The sequence below is a fragment of the Mya arenaria genome, chromosome 17, assembly GCF_026914265.1.
Source record: "Mya arenaria isolate MELC-2E11 chromosome 17, ASM2691426v1".
In the NCBI taxonomy this organism is placed as follows: Eukaryota; Metazoa; Mollusca; class Bivalvia; order Myida; family Myidae; genus Mya; species Mya arenaria.
The window spans coordinates 20,034,852-20,051,366 of NC_069138.1; the positions used below are offsets into that span (position 1 = coordinate 20,034,852).

General features: G+C 38.7%; 1 protein-coding gene across 1 annotated transcript; it reads right to left on the minus strand.

Annotated features, from left to right (window-relative positions):
- Window positions 1–9,402: 9,402 nt before the first annotated feature.
- On the minus strand, window positions 9,403–10,210 carry LOC128223255 (uncharacterized). Its single transcript, XM_052932546.1, has 2 exons — window positions 9,982–10,210; window positions 9,403–9,794 (listed from the first exon to the last, which is right to left on the minus strand). The coding sequence occupies exons 1-2, from the start codon at window positions 10,208–10,210 to the stop codon at window positions 9,403–9,405; spliced, it is 621 nt and encodes a 206-aa protein (XP_052788506.1).
- Between the last annotated feature and the right edge of the window lie 6,305 nt (window positions 10,211–16,515).

The window sequence follows — 16,515 nt, forward strand, 5'->3', positions numbered from 1 at the left end:
CTTTTTTTCAAATTGTGCTATCTTATAATACAGATCGTTATTTGTTTAATTTTGGTACAAATGAAGTATATAAGGTATGTCTAATGTTACAAATAGCAAAAATTCAAATGCAAATCATGGTGACTTGACTAAATGTGAATGCTAATTGAATCAAAATAGTTAATAAATAATAATGTTCATTTGAAACAATTGAGAGTATAAGTTTGGTTTGTGTATGCCATATATTCCCAGGGGGGGGGGGGGGGGGAAGGGGGGGGGAATGAAAAAATGAAAAGTATATTACTATGCGCAGTGCTATAATAATTAATAAGTAAATGTTTTTGTGATCACAATTTGTCCGGCGTCCGTCTGTCGTCCGTCCGTCCGTAAACTTTTACTTTAAACGACATCTCCTCATAAACCGCTTAGCCAATTTCTTCCAAACTTTACAGGAATGTTCCTTGGGTGGTCCCCTTTGAAAATTGTTCAAAGAATGGAATTCCATGCAGAACTCTGGTTGCCATGGCAACGGAAAGGAAAAACTTTAAAAATCTTATTTTTCAAAACCACAAGGCCTAGAGCCTTAATATTTGGTATATAGCATCATCTAGTGGTCCTCTACCAAAATTGTTAAAACTATCCCCCTGGGGTCAAAAATGGCCCTGCCCCGGGGGTCACTTGTTTTACATAGACTTATATAGGGAAAACTTTAAAAATCTTCTTCTCAAAAACCACAAGGCCTAGAACCTTGAAAATTCTCCTGGGGTCAAAAATGGCCCCGCCCCAGGGGTCACTAGTTTCATTACATAGTGTTATATAGTAAATCTTTAAAAATCTTCTCCGAAACTGTAAGGCCCAGGGCTTAGATATTTGGTATACAGCATCATCTAGTGGACCTCTACCAGATTTGTTCAAATTATTGCCACAGGGTCAAAATTGACCCCGCCTAGGGGGTCCTTGTTTTTACGTAGTGTTATATAGTAAATCTTTAAAAATATTCTTCTCCAGAACCGTAAGGCCAGGAGAATAGATATTTGGTATACAACATCATCTTGTGGACCTCTATCAAAGTTGTTCAAATTATTGCCACAGGGTCAAAATTGGCCCCGCCCTGAAAGTTATTTGTTTTTATATAGTCTTATATAATAAAACTTTAAAAATCCTCTTCTCCAAAATATAAGACCTAGAGCTTTCATATTTGGTATATAGTGTTACCTAGTGGACCTACACCAAAGGTATTCAAATTATTGTCCCGGGGTCAAATTGGCCTTGCTCAGGGGTCATTTGTTTTTACATTGTCTTGTCACTGAACATCTTTTCCTCTGAAAGTAAAGGTCAGAATGACTCCATACTTGATATGTAGCATCCTTACATGGTCCTTTCTCAACTTTGTTCAAATGGTTTTGTTTGGCCCCTTTTAGGGGTCACCAGAGCAAAAAATAGAAAAACCTTTAAACAACTTGATCTTATTAACTGCTTGATGGATCTTCAAGTCTGAAGCATCCTAGCATGGGCCTCTGTCAGGTCTTTTCAAATAATTTTGTTTGGCCCCTTTTAAGGGCCACCAGAGCTAAAATTAGTAAAAAAACATAACATTTTCTTCGCATGAACCCCTTGATAGATCTTCAGCAAATTTGGATTGAAGTGTCCTTGCATGGACCTCTCTTAAATTTGTTCACATAATTTTGTTTGGCCCGGTTGCCATGGCAACCTAAAGGAAAATGTCAACAATTGGTTATAATCATCTTCTTCTCCTAAACCGCTTTGACAATTTTGATGAAACTTCATAGGAATGATCCTTGGTTGGTGCTTTTTCAAAATTGTTCAAAGAAATTAATTCCATTTAGAACTCTGGTTGACATGGCAACCTAAAGGAAAAGTGTCAACAATTGGTTACAATCATCTTCTCCTAAACCGCTTGGGCAATTTTGATGAAACCAAGAATGATCCTTGGTTGGTGCTTTTTCAAAATTGTTAAAAAAAATTAATTCCTTGCAGAACTCTGGTTGCCATGGCAACCTGAAGGAAATTATAGGCTGTCGTGTCCGCGCTGTGACTTTCTCTTATATGGACAGATTTTAAAATGAAAATGCCATATGTTTTCAACATACCAAGACAATGTGTCGTGTGCAAGACCCATGTCCCTACCTCTAAGGTGAAAGATACACAAAGTGTTTATTCACAATGGAATGCTGAATATGAGGACATAAAGAGTGTTGGCTGTCATTTAGTATGATTGTTGTTTTTTTTGCTCAGAGGCAATTTAATATAACTTGCAATATGTATTTGACACATAAAGGCAAGATAAACTTTTTATACGCCCGAAGGGTCGTATTATGTTATGGCCTCCATCGTCTGTCCGTCTGTCTGTCCGTCTGTCCGTCCGTTAGCAATTCCGTGTCCGGGCCATAACTTGGTAACTAATAAAGCGATTTTCAAATAACTTTATACAAATCATCACTACATTAAAAGGATGTGTCGCGCGCAATTTCCAGGTCCATACCTTAAAGACTAGAATCACCATGGGGGTGCGTTAGCAATTCCGTGTCCGGGCCACAACTTTGTAACTAATAAAGTCATTTTCAAATAACTTTATTCAAAGCATCATTACTTTAAAAGGATGTGTCGCGCGCAATTTCCAGGTCCACACCTCAAAGACTAGAATCACCATGGGGGGGGGGGGGCGTTACAACTTTGTCATCTAATAAAGTCATTTTCAAATAACTTTATACAAAGCATCATTACATTAAAAGGATGTGTCGCGCGCAATTTCCAGGTCCATACCTCAAAGACTAGAATCACCATGGGGGGGGGGGGGTTACAACTTTGTCACTAATAAAGTCATTTTCAAATAACTTTATACAAAGCATCATTACATTAAAAGGATGTGTCGCGCGCAATTTCCAGGTCCATACCTCAAAGACTAGAATCACCATGGGGGGGGGGGGGGTTACAACTTTGTCACTAATTAAGTCATTTTCAAATAACTTTATACAAAGCATCATTACATTAAAAGGATGTGTCGCGCGCAATTTCCAGGTCCATACCTCAAAGACTAGAATCACCATGGGGGGGGGGGCGTTACAACTTTGTCACTAATAAAGTCATTTTCAAATAACTTTATACAAAGCATCATTACATTAAAAGGATGTGACGCGCAATTTCCAGGTCCATACCTCAAAGACTAGAATCACCATGGGGGGGCATTAGCAATTCTGTTTCCGGGCCATAACTTGGTTACTAATAAAGCGATTTTCAAATAACTTTATACAAATCATCACTACATTAAAAGGATGTGTCGCGCGCAATTTCCAGGTCCATACCTCAAAGACTAGAATCACCATGGGGGTGCGTTAGCAAATCCGTGTCCGGGCCACAACTTGGTCACTAATAAAGTCATTTTCAAATAACTTTATACAAAGCATCATTACATTAAAAGGATGTGTCGCGCGCAATTTCCAGGTCCATACCTCAAAGACTAGAATCACCATGGGGGGGCGTTAGCAATTCTGTGTCTGGGCCACATCTTTGTTACTAATAAAGTGATTTTCAAATAACTTTATACAAATCATCACTACATTAAAAGGATGTCACATGCAATTTCCAGGTCCATACCTCAAAGTCTAGAATCACCATGGGGGGGACGTTAGCAATTCCATGTCCAGGCCATAACTCAAAGACTAGAATCACCAATGGGGGGCGTTAGCAATTCTGTGTCCTGGCCACATCTTTGTTACTCGTCCGTTAGCAATGGGGGGGACGTTAGCAATTCCATGTCCAGGCCATAAATCAAAGACTAGAATCACCAATGGGGGGCGTTAGCAATTCTGTGTCCTGGCCACATCTTTGTTACTCGTCTGTTAGCAATTCCGTGTCCAAAAGGATGTGTCACGCGCAATTTCCAGGTCCATACCTCAAAGACTAGAATCACCATGGGGGGGGGGGCGTTAGCAATTCTGTTTCCGGGCCACATCTTTGTTACTCGTCCGTTAGCAATTCCGTGTCCGGGCCATAACTTGGTAACTAATAAAGCGATTTTCAAATAGCTTTATACAAATCATCACTACATTAAAAGGATGTGTCGCGCGCAATTTCCAGGTCCATACCTCAAAGACTAGAATCACCATGGGGGGGGGGCGTTAGCAATTCTGTGTCTGGGCCACATCTTTGTTACTAATAAAGTGATTTTCAAATAACTTTATACAAATCATCACTACATTAAAAGGATGTCACATGCAATTTCCAGGTCCATACCTCAAAGTCTAGAATCACCGTGGGGGGACGTTAGCAATTCCATGTCCAGGCCATAACTCAAAGACTAGAATCACCATGGGGGGGGGGCGTTAGCAATTCTGTGTCTGGGCCACATCTTTGTAACTCGTCCGTTAGCAATTCCGTGTCCGGGCCATAACTTGGTAACTAATAAAGCGATTTTCAAATAACTTTATACAAATCATCACTACATTAAAAGGATGTGTTGCGCGCAATTTCCAGGTCCATACCTCAAAGACTAGAATCACCATGGGGGGCATTAGCAATTCTGTGTCCGGGCCACATCTTTGTTACTCGTCCGTTAGCAATTCCGTGTCCGGGCCATAACTTGGTAACTAATAAAGCGATTTTCAATTAACTTTATACAAATCATCACTACATTAAAAGGACCTCAAGCCGAATCTTCTTCGGGCGTATAATGCTCCGTTTCGCGGTGCTTTTGTTATGTAGTTGTTCATAGATCAATGTCACATTGGGGGGCATTTGTCACATACTTTGACAGCTCTTGTTCAATATTCTTTGAGAAACAAGCTATATTAATAACAAAGGTTAAACTCTTTTACTCAGGTGAGCGATTTAGGGCCATCATGGCCCTCTTGTTTTATGTATTATTTATTTATCATATGCATTGACAATTGATTATAATATCATAATATATTATTTATTCTTTTATTGTATGTATTCTAGATCATTAAATAAATATAAGTAAATATGCATTCAAATTTCTGTATGTAGTCTTAAATAATAAATGTTGATATTGTTAAGACCAAAATCCGCTGGACTTTAGACCAATATTCCCTGGAATTCAGACTAAAATCCACTGCAAAGCCTCTCAAAAGTATGGTAGCATGTATTTGTGTCTGTCTTTTACCTTAAAGGTTGTACCCACCAGGAATACTTTTTGTATCCTCTCAAAATTCAGACTAGGAAACTGACTTGAGGTTGAATATATAAGATTATGTTTTTCATCATCTTCAGACAAATAGAAAATAGCTATCAGCTAAAATCTTATTCAACAATAAATGTTTGAGAATGCTAAATATTAGCAGTACACATGGTATAAATCTTGTGAAACACATAGCAATAACGTGCTAAATAATGCACGTGAATCTAGGTAACTTGTAGTAGTAGAAGTCAAGTATCATCTTGGTTTATTACAGCAGAAGCAGTGATTACGAACTTCGTAATCACAGCCCCAGAAACAGAAGCGTTTTTGTTAAATCTCCCAGGTTGCGGAAACATGGCACATCGCAGGTGCGGATCCAGGAATTGATGTTAGAGGGGTAGTAACTTAGGGGCGCAACTTTTGACATGTGCTCCTCCCTCAGAACCGAAAGTATATGGCATAAACTGTTTTACGGGAATTTGGGGTTACTCCCTCATGTATGTAGTCGGAAATGGTGCATTATGAGCTTATTTTATTACCTTTGTTTCTCCGATATTGATGAAAACAGTAAACTTCGATTATTTTAGAGGTGGCGCACGCCGGGCGCTTAAACCGCTAGCGCTTCGACCAAATTCCTTGAGCTACACAGTCGGTCCAAGGCCAATTCCCCGCTATTTTGGCGCGAACACAAAACCATCGACTGTCCCCCCGGACCTGGGGTGGGGGATGCTTACCATTGACTGGTGCATTACTTTAGCGACAGCGATAGGTTTTCATATTACTTTTTCCCTGTTTGAATGTAATATCTTAATTGTCTGTTAATATGTTCACTGATAAAACTTTTGCGGCCTGGCACATTGCATCTCATTAGTCATGGCAGTATTCTTCAAGTTCAGGCTTCTTTTTTTCAAAATTCAAAATGTTTATTTTCTAACCCATTCATTGATTTATCAACACCATATTCACACATTCTCATTTACAAGAGGTTTGATAGTGATAAATCAAATGTGTAACGCATGGCACCATCACTCTGGTGAACGAGAATAATTTCATATAGCACAATGTACATGAAATAATGACAGTATGGCGAGTCGTTCCTTCACTATTTTTACCCATAAATACCATAAATTAAGCCTTTTCATACAATAGATCTCCATCACCTCTCCGACTCCTTTATAATTTGTGTAAATATATGAACATAATCATGTGGTCTTTAACAAAGATAGAAGTGTAAAAAAGTTTATATCTTCGACTTCAAAGAACTTCATTAATGCTAATTCTTGACCAAATTTTAGTTGCCTTTAACCTTGAAAATAATCGGTTAAATGGCAAGATGTTTGTAATCAAGCTTAACGACAGCGTTTTTGTGACATTGATGAAAGATGGATTTTTTTGTTTGTCTTTTTTTCAATCGGATAAAAAATTGTACTAGTATCTGATACAGGGTTAATGAAGCAATACGATGGTTAGACGTCATGCTAACCATTGTATAGTATAACAGCGATGAGGAATATGGATAAGTCGACAGTTGACAGGTAAGGACATTGTAAGAAGTGTCATTTTGCTAATTTTTGCTTTAAATATGGCAATATTTTTCTTTATTCCCATTTCCTACATGTTCCCATTACAAAATCTTACCTGTCCTTCCAATTGGAAATTTCCCATTTTAAAACTGAACTTTATTCTCCAATTGGAATTTTCCCATTAACCAAATATTCCAATTGGAATTTTCCAATGTTCATACTTTCCCACTTTGAATGTGGGAATCCTCCAATTGGAAAGATTCACTCATGGGAAGGATTCGCAAACAAATGCCTTAAATGAATCTATCGGTTCTTCATTTTTAATGAATATATTATTTTTCATGTAATGAGTGTAAAATATTCTTAATTAAACAGTCAATTTCAATTTTAAAAATTATGTTCCAAATTCTCCCACAATTTTAATAGAGCCAGTTTTCCAATTGGAAAAGCTTGAAAAAGCCATTTTCCAATGGGAAGGCCATTTTCCAATGGGACTCCCATTGGAAAAGTTGACTTTAAATGCCAAAAAAACATATTTCTAAATTAAATTTCAGGAAACAAAAAATATCTCTTATTAGTATTACCTAACACATTTTAAAAATACAAAAATAAAAAACATTGGGTGAAAAATAAAAAAAATAAGTTTGCAAAAATTCCGGATTTGCAAACTTAATCCGGATGCTGTTAACCGTGAAATGATTCTCACAGATGTACGAGTACTTCGTAGGTGACCACATTTTGAACTTCGATTTTCCCCTTTTAATTGCGTGCACCCATGCATCTCGTCGGGCTTTGTCCTTCGGAAACATATGACGTCCTTTGTCCTTTTCGTGAACAAAATGGTACAACACATGTTGTTTCAGGCATGATTAATCACTTTCAATGTATAACTGTCAAACGCTTGGGTAAACAACAATGGCGTGGATGAATTGCTAAGATCCGAGGATACCCGGATAAAGGACCTACTCGACAGTAGCGCCACCTATAGTGGGATTTGGGGCAGATAACCCGCTAAAGTCGCTAATTGATTTATAATGTAAGAAAAAACGTTCTCTTTTCTTTTGAATACCTATGCAGTATTCAGTATTTATTGGTATTACATGGTACATTAAGCACCAATGTACATGCAACTGTTCTTTATGTCACAATGAGACCACGTGTATGTATCATACTTCACTGAAAATCACTGTTTGCGATTTTTAATACAAACAGCATTCGTTCATATACTGATAAAATAAAAAAAAATACATGTCATTTTCTTTATTCCGCCATTTTTAGTCAAGAAATTGTTGAAACACCTCACATCATTCTGTTTGCAAGGTTCGAGAAAGTGGTGAGTCAACTTTTTCAAAATTTTACGCAAACGGAAGCTATCGTAATTTCAAAGATGTTTCCAAATAGTTTTATATATTCTTTGCATGGTGGTATACTGCAAATTATAAATTATTATAAATAAATATGGCTTGAAACCAAGAGAACTGTCGCGTCGAAGTAAGTAGTTAAAAAGCACGTCGAATTTCGTATAGATGTGGAGAGACGGGACGAAATATTCCGAACAAACTAAGACAAATCAAAATGTTTAAATTTAATTTTGTGTGAATTCACTCAATATTGTCTGCCAGGTTTTCCTAAAACATTTAAAAAAACGGAAAAAAGTCTTCAGTGAAGAAAATAGTTAAAGTCGGGGATATGTTACTGGACATCAAATATAATTTAATCATTTATGTATATGTAAATAAACACCGGGGTATCCATATTTGTTGACATTGTCTTCGAGTCCAAAAACAACTATTTTATTTAACAAGCTTCACTTTCTGTCCACCTGAACCAGCTCTCATAGACAACCTTTTCTCAGAGTACCGAAAGTAGCACCATCACAAAACCGCAGCAGTTCTTCCCCCCCAAAAAAATAACCGCCCGCAGCCGCTTTACTAGAGAAACCCCTTCACACGCAGCTGCTCTTTTATAATCACTCTCTCCAACTAGTAACCGCTCTTCTAGAGGCGCTATCAGCGACCCGCATCAGATCCTCCAGATGTACGCTCAATCTCCTGCAGGCGCTCTTCCAGAGACACCTACCGTTGTCGTTCTGCTAGAGGCACGCTCACCCACCACAGCCGCTCTTCCAAAGGCAGGCTTATCTATCGCAGCTGCTCTTCTAGGGTCACGCACATTACCCTCGCAAACATAAACACACTCACCTACCGCAATCACTATGCAAAAGGCACGCTCCCTACCCGTAGCCGCTCTTTAAAAGCTACGCTCATCGACCGCAGCCACTCTTCTAAGAGCACGTTTACCAACCGCATCCGCTACTACAGAGGCACACTCACCCACAGCAGCCGCCCTTCCAGAGGCTCAGCATTCCGCAGCCACACATTCCAAACATACAACCGCTCGTTCAAGGGGCGCGCTTCCAACCTGCAGCCGTTCTTCCAGAGGCATACTCCCCACTCGCAGAGCTGCTCTTTAAGAGGCGCTCTCCTCAACCTAAGCGGCTCTGAAGAGGCGATCTCCCCGACCACAGCCACTCTTCCAAAGGCACACTCTGAACCTACAGCCACTCTTTTATAGGCACATTCATCAACTGCTTCCCACCGCAGTCACTCTTCCAGAGGCATGTTCCCCACCTGCAGCCACTCTTCCAGAGGCACACTCACAGACCGCAGTCGCTCTTCCAGAAGTACACTAACCGACCGCAGCCGCTCTGCAAGAGGCACGCTCCCCACCCAAAATCACTCTTCAATAGGCACGCTCTACACCCGCAGCCTCTCTTCCAGATACACCCTCCCCACCCGCAGCCATTCTCTCTGAGGTACACTCCCCACCCACAGACGCTCTTCCAGAGGCACACTCTCCAGCCGCAGCCACTCTTCCAGACGAACACTCCCTACCCGCAGCCACTCCTCCAGACGTACACTCCCCAACCGCAGCCACTACCCCAGAGGCAGGCTCCCCACCCGCAGCCACTCCTCCAGAGGCACTCTCCCCACCCGCAGCCACTCTTCCAGAGGTACAGTCCACACACGCAGCCACTCTTCCGGAAGTACAGTCCCAACCCGCAGCCACTTTTTCAGAGGCACTCTCCCGACCCGCAGCCACTCTTCCAGAGGCACGCTCCCCACCCGCAGCCACTATTCAAGGGGTACAGTCCCCACCCGCAGCCACTCATTCATAGGCACACTCCCCACCCGCAGCCTCGCTTCCAGAGGCACTCTCTCCAATCGCTTCCGGTCTTCCAGAGTAACACTCACCACCCGCAGACGCTCTTCCAAAGGTACTATCACCATTCCACGACCGCTCTTCGAGAGGTACACTCACTGACCGCGTTCGCTTTGGAGGAGGCATGCGCTCCACCTGCAGTCACACTTCCAGAGGAAAGCTTACCACCCGCAGCCATTATTCCAGAGGCATGCTCCACACCCGTAGCCACTCTTTCAGAGGCACGCTCCCCACCCATAGGCACTTTTCCTGGGATCCGCGCACCAACTCGCAGCCTCTCGTACTCATTCAACCACCACAGCCGCTCTGCCAGATGCACGCTATCCATCCCGCAGCCACTCTTCTAGAGGCACGCTCCTTGATCACAGCCACTCTTAGCAAGGCATATTCTCCAATCGCAGTCGCTCTGCCAGAGACACACATACAGACCGCAGCCGCTCTGGCAGAGGCACGCTCCATACCAGCAGCCACTTTTTCAGAATCACACTCACCTACCTCTGTCGCTTTGCAAGCTCACCAACCCGAAGCCACCTTTAAAGAGTTACATTTAGCCACCGCAGTTACTCTTCCAGATGCACGCTCATCCAACGCAGGCGCTCTGCTCACAAACCCGCAGCAACTTTTCAAGAGGTACACTCACATACTGCAGGCGCGCTTTTGGTCACGCTCATCAACTCGCGGCCATTTAGCATGACTAAAAAAGCGGCTGCGGATGGCCGGGAGTGGCTCTGGAAAATTATAAACCAGCAGCAACTTTTCCAGAGGCACTCTCACCAACCATTTTTACTTTGCAGGTGATCTAGCCAAGGTTTAACATTAAAAACTGCCATCATAAATTTGCTTAAAATCGATTCGATCTGCCTGTAGAACATAACGAGACGACAAATCAAGACATTATATAAGTCCGATCGAATAGGTAGACAGGAATGGTACCATATTTAACGAACTCGAGGTGCCACATCCGATATCAGCTTTAAAATTGAAACATTTCATTGTCATGGATGATTGATTGTAACTTCTGCTTGACCTCATTTCGTATTCTGCTTGACGAACGCTTTCGAACGATTCCAAACACGACTATATTTGTTGCAGAAATAAATAATTACTCATCATTGAAAGCTTCAATGGTTCACTTCCGGTCGCTTTGAGAACCAATTGCTTGAGAACGGTTAAGGCAAGCTGTGCAAAGAGTTCTGTCTATCGCGTTTAAGCATTGTTAAAGAAACACAGTATTCCATATAAAAGGGTATTAACTTGTCAAAACAAAAATCAGGGTTTCAAATAAAAGGTATTTGAGTGTTCAATCAAAACAAATGTGCCAGCGCTGCAATCGGGGTTAGGAAAAATACTCATACAATAATTGGGCACATTCAGTAAGAATATTATTACTCATGTCGTGATAATGGTAAAATGGGCATGACTAAGTAGCTAGAATATGGGTTTACAACATCAAAAACGGCATTTTTGTCTTTGGTTTGAATCCTGGTATAAAAATACGTTTGGCATTTGTAATTTTTTTTTGCATTTGCATTTGTTTGACAACATTTGACCAGTCGATTGATTGATTTTGCTCGTGATTTTATGAATATAAAAGACAAATGAATCAAAATGGAAAATATACAAACACTACAGCTGTCGCAGACCGTTAACAAATGCCCCTAAATTAATAAGGTCGGAGTGATTACCATTTGCATGATTTTAAGGAAACAGCCTCGGTCATTTTCTATATCAATCTGCCAATGTTCAATGCACCCTATTTCCATAATTAAACACTGAGCAAGCGGGAAGACCAGATTTGAGTTTAATTTCTTGTAAAGTATGCTTAGTAGTTTTTACTGGACCTAGGTGAATGAATCTAAAATTAAATCAACGTCAAAATTTACCAGAAGTCAGATTTATCACTATATTTATATGATGAAATCTTCTTTCCCCAATTCCATCTTATGCAACATTCATGCATTCATGAATCAGTTCAGTCGTTATAAATTTAAACATACTTGAATATACTAAATGAAATAACACTTTTCATTTTATATTTGTGTATAGTCTGTATATTATGTAAAATGTCAACAAACTATGACGAAGATTTATACATCATGCATTAACAATGAAATGGCTTTTTATATCTTATTTCCATTAAGATATTTATTAATTTCACTTTTGCTATACAAAATTGTATTTCAACAAGGTCATCCGTTATATTGATAACATTCTCATCGGATTAAATAAACACGTTCATAAGACACTTCATTAATAATTTAAAGAACAAGTTAAGGCTTTTTAGAATAATGTTCATTAAACAAGCTCTTATAATTATAAGCCGTAGGATCAGACTTCTTACACTCGTCTATCTCACTCATTTCACACTTTTAAAAAAGCTCAGCTAATTATTTGTTATTTTATCTTCGTAAGCTTTAAACCTATCATTTCCAGAAATAGTTCTGTGAGCAAATATTTACAATTATAAATTATATATATAATCAAATATTGGAAGATTAAGATAAAACGTTTTTACATGTATCATGCGGCACGATCACAAATCTGCAACTGCTCTCCCGGAGTCCCGCTCACCTGCCAAAATATGATATCGCAGAGGAACGCTTTTTTTGCATGACGAGTGTCCTTAAGTACCTAGCCAACATGAGCATTTTTAAGAAAATGGTTGTGACATCAGAGGTCTACAAGATGATAACTGAACAAACATTTGGCGTACACATTCAAAAAAGCAGGTCCGATCGATATGGCATACTTTGACACCTTCAGGGAAATATAAGAAATTTCCCCCAAAATTACATTTGAGCAACAACCTAGCATTTGACACCAACTGAGCAATATTAAGCTGAGGTAACAGGAATACACCTTTTATTTAGGAAAACGTCCTAGTCGAGGGTACACTCTAAAGGTTCCTTTGTTATGTGTATAACCAGCTTCTGAGACTTTAGTACCATAATGAAAGGCGCGCAGCGGTACTTCGACCGACGAACAGATCAAAATCAGTCTATAGCAAACGTCAAAAAACTAGCCGATTTCATTTTCATTCAAAATAGAACAATCCAGAATCAGGAAGATTGAACCGGGTGGGGCACATGAATCACACTCCAAACCGGATGTAGTTGTAAGGTGAATTCGGTCGGCAGGCTTACGCATTCCCTCACATCTGAGTAATCGACAATCGATTAAAAACTAACGGGTATATACCTTTCCTGCAGAGGAATGTTTTCCGCGACGTTACGCACTACTACAACGACCATGATTGTTTGCGTCAACACAAGTTACTTCAAACATCGGTATATAAACGCTGACATAAAACTGTCATTTAAATAATTGCAATAGTTGTTGAACGGTTGAATGTTTTTCACTTTGCGATACATATATTTGACCATATTTCAAATCTATTTCTGCTGAAATAGTATGAATATACTTTAGTTGCTATAACCGATAATATCTCAAATCAACTTTAAGATTAAAGAATTGTTTTGTATGGAAAAATAGGGGTGTTCAAGTACAAGTTACGTGTTTTAAGACCAAAATAAAAAAAAATATGTCAATTTGAATTGTCATAGAAAGTATTTCCGAGGATATCTGTTCAGACATAAGCTAGACGAAAAAGACAGCACCGCATAGACCGACGTGCTTAACCTAGACATTTCATTCATATAACGTAATGGACCTTACCGGATGAATATATCCACTTTTTACAATTAACGATACAGAGACGTGTACAACTTGTTTTACACATGTTTGGAGAAAAGAGAAAATATCTTAACTATAATTAAAAAAAAAAAATTGACTTGACAAACCTGCATTCACATTAAGTTTACCTTATATTGATCAATAACCATCCATTGAATTCATTCATTGTTCGACTTCAAATACGATGTGTGACAAATGATCTCATGTTCTTCAACTGCTATTATACTGAAAGTAGAACTCAATCTGGGTTTAGAACTTACCAATGCTGAATAAATATCTATAATGAAACCATTGTAGTATTCAGACTAATATTTCAAAACGTATTGTTATTTTTGATAGCCCATATTGTTCAAAACATCGTTGTTCAGCGGAACCTCATTATAATTAAGGATAATTGTTTGATAATTAAAATGATCATCATTAAGTGAGTAAGACAACGTTTGTTTTACAACTGTAATGCTAACCGGTGCAATATATTTATGGTAGTATGCTTGAAAACAAATCAACCATGACAATCCTGAAGACCTGAACAACGCTTAGAATACGAAACATATCCTGACTAGAGTGTGGTAAACATTAGGATAATATGATAAACATTGTTGCAAGTAAATAATCATTGTTCATGACCATAATTCAGGACATATTGATGGTAATATTGTTATCATTTACAAAATAATAACAAATAATGACTATTAAATTATACGTATTAACTAGGGATGGAAAAAATGGTAAATTTGGTACTCGAGTACTCGGACAATCTTCCGATCGAGTACTCGGGTACTCGAGTATTCGTATAAATTGAATTGGTTTCCGGGAAAGACAAGTTCGTGTTTACAGGTATCATTGATGTACTTTGTGCGTTGGTCGTCACATTGGTCATTTTCATCTTTAAATAGGACACTATTCAGAATTACAATGAACGATAATTATGTATTTATTTCTTTAGTTGTTTACTTTATTAAACAATATTTAAACAGACCGTTTTCCATACTGAAATAGTGTTGTTTACCTCATGTATATGCATAATTCCTGATTTAAGAAATCAATTGTGATAATCATCGCAAACAATACGCCCATTCAGGAATCATTGCTCTTAAAGGTCGTTACATATTCGCTCGTCAACGTCCATTGCTTAGTGAAAACTCTCTAATTGGTAAACAATACAATTATGTAGGCGAAGTACCGCTATCAAAACTTCGCTAACTGACACCAATGCATTTTGCAAATTAGGGCCCTTTGTTGACAGTTTGTAACTATCACAACAACTGTCAATACATTTATTAGGGTCAATTGTGTACACAGCGGGGATTAGAGGAATTGTAAATTGTCTCCAAGGGAACGCGCCGGATCTGATACTAACGTCTGTAAATCATGTATTTGGTGTTTTTTTAAGTACTCGAGTAGTGATTTAGTACTCGGATAATTGATCGAGTAATCCAGTACTCGTTTACTCGTTGCCATCCCTAGTATTAACCAATCGCCCAACCATGCACATACTGACTGTATTAGCATATCTGAGTGTGTTTTCCTGTATTTCGATGCATCTTAAGATAATACACATGGGAAATACTTTCAAGATATATATATATATTCACAATATTTAAAGCACTTAAAGAAATAATGAATTTGAATATACCTCCTTTATGTTTTATAAACATATTAGGGGTCATCCGACTGTGCTGATGACTAAATTATGAAACTCGACAATTTGCGCTATATTTCAAAACATATCAATAACAACATTTAACGACAAGGAAATAATACACGACTTAATAATATTTCAGGATGATCATATACGATTACAGCATACTTCTTGCACACGAACATGCTACTTCGTTTTCAAAACAATGAACAGTTGTAAAAAAATCACTTTTGACTGATAAACCTTTAACTACTTACTAAATAATGCATTTTTGGGAAATATTAATTACTGATAACAAGATTGTAACAATGTATGTTAAAGCGGAAAGCGCAAAACATATTAAATCATTGGTGAATGCTTAAAGATTAACTGTGGTCTACTACAGTCTTGTAAGGTAGAAACACCATGTTTTATGCGCTTTTCTTTAAAAATAAACTCGGTTTCCTTTATAAGAACCATTGTTTTCGACATGTAATTATCTTTTGATGGATATTAAAACGATAGCATTAATTGTGGTAAAACTAATTTGGGAGTAAGAGTGCATCTTTAGACATGTTATGTGTAGTGATCCTTTAAAAACGCATTTGTTTGTATTCTGTACAAATAGAAATATTTGATGTTCGAAACATGCACCCACACGCACGCACACACATCACCACATACAAACACACACACACACACACACACACACACACATCTGTTTAGTATTCCATTCATATAAAATGTAACCATGATTACTCAGAGCTGCTAATGAATATTAGACTCCGCCTACTGTCTAATGTTATTCTTATTACTGCTGCAGGTTTTGTACATAGCAGAGTTATGTTTACTATCATGAGATGTATATCGTTATTAAAGTATAAAACATTGAATTGTGTTTATATACACTGAACACGCAATTTCATAACAATATCTATATCAAATATCTATATACACAGTCATTTGAAACACGCTCAGCCACGCGCCAACAAGAGGCGCTTCCTTAGCATGTTTTGGGCGGAATAACAGAAAACAATGTCATACCAATGTGATCAACTATCGTCGGCAACCACGGTATTTCCTTCCGTAACTCTTCATACATACCGTGGGAAAATTGACTGACAAAATTTCGCTTTAATAAATATGCATGAGGCAGGAGCGACAACCCTTCTTCCAATGAATTCGCATGTTACACTCAAATATTGTTCAATAATTTACAGTGTCAGTAGCCTCCGTGGCCGTGTGGTCTTGACTACTGCCAACTTATATTGTTCTGAGAAGGCGGATCCGGTTCAACTCCGGCAATCGCCAGCATATTT